Here is a 10,374-nt window from a genome sequence, read left to right on the forward strand (position 1 = left end):
AGAATAGTTGTTTAGAGTGAGGGTACATCCTATGTATATATCGTTAGTGCTCTCTGCCTTTCCATTTGCCATTTCTACGGTGAATGTGTCATTTAGTGATTGGGGATTTTGTTTAAGTAAGTTTTTAAACTTGTGGCTCACGAAACGTTTCTCCGCACCACTATCGAAAAGTATGCATGCATATGAATTATTGAGGAGGAACGTACCAGTAACCACTATAGGATCATTCATGGCCTCCTCATGCCCCATTGTTTAAACCCTTCCCACGCCTCTGTCATTCCTTGCTTTTGGACACTCCCTCTTGAAATGCCCCGTTTCACCACATCTGTAGCAAGCATGGCTCGCCTCGACATTAGCGTCTTGGGTGGTTTGTTGTGCCGGTGCCTTACAAAAACGGGCGGTGTGCCCCATCGTGTTGCAATTATTGCAGTGCATATCTCGGCAGGCTCCATGGTGATGAAAGTTGCACTTATTGCATTTTGGGAGAGTTCCAGCATATTATTTGGTGGGTGCTGGAGCGGCAGGAACAGTAGCAGCGTGGACTGCCACCGTTAGTTGTTTCTTTGCGGGCTCTTATGTTGGCTGGCCCTTTTTCTTGTTCCAGAACTTTCTCTTATTGTCACTCCCTTTGGTTTGTTCGGGAATGGCCGTCATAAAGCCCTGGCGGACTCCATGATCCACAAGTGTTTGTGCCAATAGTTTGGCGCTGTCAAAGGTGGACGGGTTTGCAGCTATCACATTTCCTTGAATTTGAGAGGATAGTCCCTAGATGTATCGCTCCACCTTTTTACTTTTCGGGGTCACCATCCCAGGGCATAGTACTGCTAGATCGCTAAATCTGGCAGTATAGGCTGCAATGTCAGAGCCTATCATGGTGAGGTTCCAAAGCTCCTGTTCCAACATTTGTACTTCGCCCCTCGGGCAATATTCGTCCAGCATCAGGATCTTCAAGTCCTCCCAGCTCATCGAGTTAGCTACCGGGAGGGTTAGTGATTTATCATGGCCATTGCACCAGGAAAGGGTCATGTCAGCGAGAGTGCGGGCCGCAAATTTTACTTTGCTTCCCTCTGGGCATGCACAAATCTCGAACACTAATTTTGTCTTTTCGAACCATCGTGTCAAAGCAATGACACCTCCGCTTCCATTAAAGGATTTGGGTTTGCCATTAGTAAAGTCTTTATAGGAGCATTCCATTGGGTGTCCCTGGCTATCTCCCTGGTTAGTATTATTGGTACTGCCTCCCGTCCCACTGGTACCATTTGTGCTCATTTGTGCCATGGCGGCTGCCACAGCAGCTTGGAAAATGGCAGTGTCCATCTGTGGATGTGGTGGCGGTGGTGGAGTTGGTGGTGTGTTGTTGACACGCCTGATAGATTTGCGTGGTGGCATACTTCTACCATAAAGTTTAAAATTGGAATGATGATAAGTCTTTGATAATGGTCATGAATCGAGTATTATCTAAACAGAGTGTCTTAACTATATGTTTGGTTATGTCGACTGCGCAAGAATAACGGTATAAAGACACATGAAGAGTCTAGTTGTATGGTTCTATAGTATCATAAAATACTCCTATAGTATTTTAAACTTTATGTCCGGTCTAGAGTTTCCTTGTATGGGGTGTTGGTAAGTTTTAGACTCGTTGTTCACCACGACCATTCTCAAACACATGTTACTCATATCTCGCATAAATATAGTTGACCAGGCTATATTTATCCCAAATATGATTACATAACTTGTTGGATTAGGTGTCTAACCCATAACTATATTTGGTATGTACTTGACCCGATTGTAGCATTGTCCTTTTGGGTTGCCTTCACCAGAGCAACTTGACTGGATGAATAATGGAGAAAGAGGTTATTATGGTTATATATATATATATATATATATATATATATATATATATATATATATATAATTACAAAGTTTTATATATCTTAGTTTAAGAAATCTAATTTTATAATTAATTTCTTATTATTTCAACATGTTTATGCAAAAGGTTTAATTATATAATTTTATTCTATGAAACACATATATTTACATGGTATTAGATATTACCATTACTTTTAGTGAAGATTTAGAGGTTATTTGACTATGCTTAAAAATAAGTTTTTTAACGATATTGCCATTGCTTTTAGTGAAGATTTAGAGGTTATTTGACTATGCTTAAAAATAAGCTTTTTAACTTATTACCGGTTCCTTACCGGTTTAAATTAAAATGAATGTTTGGATATATAGTTTTTTAAAAACAGCTTATAGCGATGTATAACTGGAAATAAACTATTTTTGATAAATTGCTCCAAACTTATCAAAACTCCTTTTAATTTATAGCAGTTTCAAATTTCTAGGAAGTTTTTTTTTTGCCAAAAAGTAAAAAAAATGCTTATCAAGTTATAATATTTTGACAATATATAAGCTAATCCAAAAAATATTTTAAAAACTCTGTTTTGATACCGCAATAAGCTAACAAGTTAAAAAAAACACTTATCAATTAAATGAACACTCCTAAACTGTGGCGGATCTGAAACAAAAAATGAAGGGTTGTATAAATTTTTTAGAGGTTGCACTACTAGAAAAAAAAAATCATTTCCGAAGGCCTTTTCCATCACAAAATCGTCAAGAAACCAACAAATTTACACTAAATTCACAATTATTAGACTTTGTGATGAGTTCCCAACGGATTCGTAATAGATTTGTGACGGATTTCGACGAATTTTCACAAACTTACATTTGACGGGAAAATGTGAAGGGTAACATGTGTTACCCCGTGCTACATAATAGATCATTCCATGCTCCGAAAAACCCCCCTTAATAAAAAAAAGGTTCCTTTTACAAATTATGTAAATTTATATACATGATTTGTAGGTTGAAATAAAAGAAGTTAAGGAGAATTTGATATTTGAAGTTACTTTTTTCATACGGTGTAGTTAAATAAATCAATAAGGTTGTGATGCTCTGTATTAACGTGTTCAAAGTATATAAGGCTTTGTCATCATAATTAGGGTCTCACTTATTGTGTATATCCATGAATATAAACATAACTTTATATTAATTAGTCCTAGGTTCTCTTCCTTTATATATATACCCACGTAGACACATTTACATAGAGGATGCCAAATTAATTTTAGTTAGTTGGATTGGAAATCCATTAACCAATCTTGCTGATGGGAAAAATGACATTCTATCCTCCTTAACTTGGGTCCACCTGAAACAAGTAAATGATTTTGTCATGTTGGATTCCTAATATATATATATATATATATATATATATATATATATATATATATATATATATATATATATATATATATATACATGCATGGATGCATAAACATACCAACCAAGAGTAAAGCTTTTAAAACAAAGCCAAACCTGTAAGAAATAACAAAGTAATGTAAAAACAGGGCGATCTGAAGTCGTGCCAACTCTGCCCCAGGACACAAACGAGCTCCTCCTCCAAATGGTGAATAAAATGGACTAGTTCTCCAATTTCTCTTGTCCTTTTATCAATATAACTAAGGTTCTTAATATGGTATAAAGGAAAAGTACACGTGTAACAAAATATATAAAATGAAATATATATATAAAACTTACTTGGTTTTGGGGATCCATCCATCTCCAAGGATTAAAACTATTTGCCTTTTCATGAAAGTTTTCGTCTTGATGGATTGCCGAAAGAAATGGAACCACAAAGCTTCCTTTGGGGATAACGTAATCTACATATGTCCGTAAGCAAATTAACCAAGTAATTGCCATGAGTGAGCATGAGATATTGCTTTTGAATTATCATATTCTTATTATTCTTATTGAATGGACGACAAACACGTATGTAACAACATAACTTAACCAAGTAAGGCATAGCAAGGGCATGTTTGAGATTTGCTTATTTAAAAAAACGCATATTTTTTTAGTAAAAAGTGCTTGCGTATAAGACAAATTAAATTGTGTTTATAAGTGTAAGGAGGAAATAATTTATCTCAAACCCCTTATTTAAATCAATAAGTATTTATGAAATCTTTTATATCCAAACACTTACAACTCTATATTATGGATGTCAAATTGTAATAGGTCAATAAACACTTCCAATAAACAATCCAAAACACCATGACTTTATATTGTTTATGATAGTTATATAAAACTTGAAGTGAAAATAAATATACCTTGATATTCAACATCCTCTTTTGCCTCCCTCATCAACCAAATTGCTATCCCACCTAGGCGAAGAGTTTCATCGATAACCTGCATCAAGTGACATTAATAGTGGTTATGATATGTGCTTATACAATTAACTATACAAATGTTTCATGTAACAATAAAAAATTAGAAACTCTTTCAGAATGCAGATTAAAGTTGATCATAATAAATAAGAGCATAGTTCTATTAATAACATGTAATAAGAGTCTTCCATATAACTAATAAAACATAAATTGAAAGGAAACGAGTAATGAGACTACTTACATTCTGCGTAAATGACATCGATTTGTAGTCTTCCCATTTTAACATATATGTTTCACCATCCGAATCAAGTCTTTTATTCCTTATGTTTTGGTGCTCCTCCTATATACATGATTAACAAAAGTATAAGATTTAAAAGATGAATAAAATACATCCTCAAAATATATCTTTACTATCACATTACATGGTTTTGTATGTTGCAAAAAGTATACTCTCCAAATGATAAGGGAGAGCCAATGCAGCTACTTCGACGATAAGATCAGTATATTGTATATAAATATATAATACATAAACTAAAATATATAAATGCCTAAAGGAATACAAGTATATATGTTCCATTTTGAATAAATTAAATTAATGGACAAAATGAAGTATGTTCTATTTAGATAAAGTATATTCTAATATATTCTCTTTTCATTATATATATTATATATATTTTTTAAAACATAGTTAGCTTATATGTTATCTTATTTTTAAGGTTTAGATTGTCATGTCAAACCAAAATATAATTTATAAGCTAGTTTTTTAAAAATCTATTCATCTTAGCATTTCAATGAGCTTAGTGAGTGTTCTTTTAACTCTTCTAAATATATCATTTATTAATTATAAAAATACTCAATCTCTATATATCATTTTATGTGGTCATATTACATATTTCACCTACCTTGTCACCTAGCTTATTAATCAGCCATCAACTAGCATCAACTAGCTTTTTAGTTCGTCAAATGTAGCGTTAATGGTAAGTTTGGATGTCTTCATATATTTATATAAAAAAAAAAAAAAAAAAAAAAAAAAAAAAAAAAAAAAACACGTACCAAAAGTTTATTAGCGGCTTCTGGAGAAGTGGTCAAGAAATATATAGCAAAAAGCATGGTTTTAGCGGTTGTCTCATTTCCCGCAAATAAGAGGTTAATGATAAAGTCAGAAATTGCTTCGTCTCGAAGACTCCCCTCCTCCACTAGTCTTCCAACCAAACCACCATCACCATCACACTCACCATGCCTCGTCTCATGTATTATTTTCTCAATCTTTCTAATTATATTTTTCCTTGCCTGCAAAAGTAATCATTTCAATAACTTTAGTCATACTTGTTTGACGGTTGATATTTTTGTAATATAACTTCAAGAGCAATTTTAAAACAAACTCGTTGAGTACAACAAAATGTATAGGTTATTGACACATGGGTACAAAAGAACCCACATTTTTGTAACATAATTCAACCATATTACCTAGTAAAATTATAATAATTATGTTTAAAATGAATTAGCAAATATTAAATCACCTCTTACGTTAACACAAGAGGGTTTACATATTTAAAAATAATGATTAAAAGAGCATAGTAAAAAAACATGTATAAGTTTAATTAGAAGTGCACAAATACAAGCATATGTAAAAGAGCATATTAAATTTAACATGAATATCCAACATGCCTACCCATAGGTATGGTTACGAACTCTATTTTTGGGACTTAGTTTTCAAAAGACTCCACATATAATCTTGAGTACGGATGTCAAAGATATTCGTACCCTATGTATATATATCTAATATCCAAACCTAAGTTAGATTAACCATATTAGATTGGCCACGAGACCTAAATTGTAAGTTGTACATACAAAGTACACGTTTAACTAAATGACTTACATTCATAGCAGTGTGATAAGCAAAACCAGGCAAACTGACGGGAAGTGACAAACAACCATCTACAAAGGTTGAGAATAGTTGCGCCATTTCACCGACTTCTGCTTCACTTGATACCCCTAGGAGCTGATTCACCATCAAGTTTATAGCCAACTAAAACCAACATCACACAACCAGTCAAATAATATAGAAGTATCTTGGTATCTTGTTTTAGTAAAAAGTACGTATGTGTCGTGTTTGAAAATGTTTATTACAAATCATTATAGCTTGGGGTTTTTTAATAAATTAAAAGAAAAGGTTTCAAACACTTTTACATCATGGTGTAGATCTAATTAACTACTAAAGCGAAAATCTTCTTTATTTATAAGATGATATTCAATACCCTTGTTGTCATAATATAAATACCAATATACAAATATGCAAACACCGAAACACGCCATGGTAATAAGTAATTGTTTATTTTAGCTTTATCTTATTATCAAATCACTAATCTAACTATAAAATAAAACATTGCTTATTCAAAGTTGATTTCTTTGGTTTAGTTTAGTTTGAGATTTTACTAAAATTGTGTCAAATCGAATCAATTACAATCGTAATATGACTCATGGTTTAAGAGACTATAGATGTTGGACTTGGCATACTTGAAGGACTAAGACTACATGTCAAACTGATGTATAGGTGGTAATTGTGTACTTTCTCTACACATAATCAATTCCCACATGAGTTTGACTTTCAAGCAAGATACTCGTTGACTTTCAGTATCCCCTCTATCGGCACATGCATGGCATATTTATCACCATAGAACAACCTATTGAACTCCCCCACGAGTCATACTTGGTACGTAGTTTGTGCAAAATCATTTATGTTGTGTTAAATATTCCATTTTCATAAGCCTTCATTATTGATGCGTTTTTTTTTATGTACCAAAATTTCGAAATATCATTTTTTACAGACGTCAACGTCTGATTTCCAATTCCATATACAATAAGTTAAAATCAAAAGGAGTACTGTTCAGAAGCCAGATGACAATTAAGATTATATATAATGTGACTAACCTTTCTACAAACATCCTGAAGCAAAATGGTCTGATTATGATGCAAAGTGGCAAATGTTTGATGCATAACAAGCTGGATATCTATCAAGAAACGAGATTTAAGGGTGTCAGTACGCATCATATTTGAAGCAATTGTATGAAGCTTCCGGTGTTGGTCGCCTTGAGCAGTGATGACACCATTTTTCCCAACAAGGTCTCGAAACGACTTTGGGTAACTGGATTTGAAAAACCTTCCTTCGTTTTGCATCACATATTTGTTAAAAATGGGATCAGCCGATACCACTGCCCTTCTTCCAAATATATTGCATGAAAATATCTTTCCATACCTATAATTTATACAATTTTTTGTTAAATTAGTTTAAATATATAGATAAAAGTTCTTTAGAAACCATTGGTTTTTTTGTGAGACATACACCATAATCTAAGCCACTCATTTATAGATAAAAAAATAAAATAAAAAACAATTAGAATAATAAAATTAACAAAAAGCCAAAAAAATGTTTTTTTCATAATTTTGATCAGTTTCTTTAGAAAATAAAAAAAGTAAACGGACAAATATTCCAACCAAAATGTTGTTCATGATAATTTATGTTAGAATAATTATAAATATAATATTCTATTAGAGTATACCAAAAGATTTAAAAAAATATATTTTAATATTTTAATAAATTAAAATAATACACATACATAAACATACAAGTAATATTTTGTTAGAATATTACAGCGTAACCTTAAAAAATAATAATTTCTTTTTTAATAGTAAAAAATAACATAAAATAATATTTAGTTTTTTTAAAATATATTATTATTTTTTTAATATAATCTTATTATCTTAGTGTATTTTAATTGTTTAACAAATTATATTATATTACATTAATCTAATGATATTTTATTTGTTGGACATATTATATCTTGTGTGATTAACATTCAATGGTAGCTTAGTATTAAAGTTGTTTTTAAATTTTATATTAACTTTTGTGGTTAATTAAAATAAAATGTATTTATATCTAACAAATTTCAGATAAAAGTGATTTTTTTAAAGAATTTAAAGTTTTTTTTAGCATCTTTTACAAAAGAAAATATCAGAGTCCTAATGGTTAAATTAAAACTGTCAAAAATTAGTAGGTAGAAATTAATTAGAAAATATATGAAAATAAATTAAAACTATCAAAAAGTAATAGCTGTTATATAAAACTTGTGTTATATATATATATATATATATATATATATATATATATATATATATATATATATATATATATATATATATATATATATATATATATAAAGGAATAAATGAAAAGCTACTATTTCTAGCCTTCAAATAAACTTGAAATAACTCAATGAGCCATAAAGTGCTAAACCATATAAGGAAATCCGTATATATATAACCTTTAAAATAAAGCATATCTAGTTATCACTTTCTTATAGAAAACAATTAATTTTATATACAGATTCCAAATTAGAAAATAAAATAACATATGGTTGAATCCTATTTCTTGAACATGTAGCCAATATTTTAATCGAAAAAAAAGAAACGTGTAGAAGCCTATTATGAGACGTAGACCCCCTGCCATTTCCTGAAGATACGGAACGCTAAGAGTTGTGATTTCAACTCCCACCGGCTGCCGACAGCTAATCTAGTCTTTAAACTGCTAAGAGTTGAATTAATAACTTTAACTCTTATCTTCATCAGTTTAAAAACTCGATTTACCATTTATAACTTGAGACTTAATGATGATATTTCTCATTAATCGAGTTGCCTTTTGGGTTTCACGTACCTTAAAACTTGTTGTTGGACAAACGTAGCAGGATGAGAACTTGCAACAGAATTATACCAACTGATGCTGTCCCCAACTATAGGCCACCCTCTTCCTCCCGGAGGGAGTTTACCCTTGTTTCTTTTAAAATTTACAGATTTTGCCACGTATATAAATAACAACAACACAGGGATCACATAGCCCCACACCATAATGATGGTGGTGAAGCTAGGTGATGATGCCACGGTTGTATGCGATGAGCCTGAGAAGCAAGATGATGAAGATGATGGCGGAGGAGGTGGTTAAGCTAGGTGATGATGATGGTGGCGGTGGGCCGGTGGCGGTGAAGGTTGGTATATATAATGGTGGTGTTTTGAGTTCTTAAGGTGATTGCTGGCTTTTAAACAACATAAAGACTCTCTTACGTATATTTAATTTTGCAACCCTGATGTTTGAGACATTTCTCCATTTTGCCCTTGAAAATGAAGTTGTTTAGGGTGTTAAATATATAGCATATTTCTATTAAATGTAGGGTTACGTTAGAATTTTAGTTGAGATCATAGTACTTCATTAGTTATTATTTATTAAGTTTATTTGAGAAAGACAGAAGACGAAAACAATGGGTTCGAACATTTAGTAAAGTATCGTGAATTAAGTAAGGGTGTACAAATTTGAAGGGGATGTTTATGAAAATATATGAAAGTATTATTTTTAAATAAACTAAAGCAAGGAGCATTTTAAGCATCGTTGACCAAAATAGTTTCCTATGATAAACTATACCCACGTTCTTTCCTTCAGAAGAGGAATTTCAGAAGCTAAATACAATATTTTTATTCATATATTTATCATATCTATATGTAATTATTATTATTATTTTATTTATTTATTTTTTAATTTAAAAACTTTAACGTTTTATAACTACGTGTATGTGGATGTAATAACTCCGAATCGATTATTATTTTTTAATTAATAAAATAATTATAATAACTAGTGCTACTATTATTTCTTTTAATTTATATGTTATTATCAAGTTGTATTATATATATTTTTTATTTTAAATAAAATATGAAAAAGTATAACTTTAGAGATAGGAAGACAATAACCACTGCCTTTTTTTTTTGTAAAAGCAAGCATGTTGTCCACTAGTGCTATATATATAGAGGCAATTCTAAGGGCTGGCCCAAGGACGGCCCATTATGATGGATTACATATGAAGGTTACGGTTGTGTACTACAAAAGTGATGGTTATTTACATCATTTATGAGATTTGAGGGTACTATGGTTGTCTATTGAGTTATTTGAGAATTTGCATGGGCAACTACGACTATAAAGCATGAGTTTTCAATTAATGTGTTTCAAAAAATAGCATTGCACTTTTGAAATGCAATTCTTAAATGAAATAAAATTAATTAATAAGAAGAAATAAAAATGAGACTTAGATCTTATATTTGAAAAAAAATAGGAAAGTAC

At 31.2% G+C, this 10,374-nt stretch overlaps 1 protein-coding gene across 1 annotated transcript; it reads right to left on the reverse strand.

The window, feature by feature from the left end:
- Positions 1–2,929: 2,929 nt before the first annotated feature.
- Positions 2,930–9,291, reverse strand: LOC145128706 (Cytochrome P450 superfamily protein). The gene is made up of 9 exons (XM_079063513.1): positions 8,926–9,291; positions 7,146–7,470; positions 6,094–6,243; positions 5,268–5,504; positions 4,456–4,554; positions 4,158–4,236; positions 3,592–3,713; positions 3,370–3,497; positions 2,930–3,202 (listed from the first exon to the last, which is right to left on the reverse strand). Exons 1-9 carry the CDS (start codon positions 9,114–9,116, stop codon positions 3,097–3,099), a joined length of 1,437 nt encoding a protein of 478 aa, XP_078919639.1. The 5' UTR covers positions 9,117–9,291; the 3' UTR covers positions 2,930–3,096.
- Between the last annotated feature and the right edge of the window lie 1,083 nt (positions 9,292–10,374).

The sequence above is a fragment of the Lactuca virosa genome, chromosome 8 (genome assembly GCF_052849685.1).
Source record: "Lactuca virosa cultivar CGN04683 chromosome 8, Lactuca_virosa_CGN04683_v6, whole genome shotgun sequence".
NCBI lineage: Eukaryota > Viridiplantae > Streptophyta > Magnoliopsida > Asterales > Asteraceae > Lactuca > Lactuca virosa.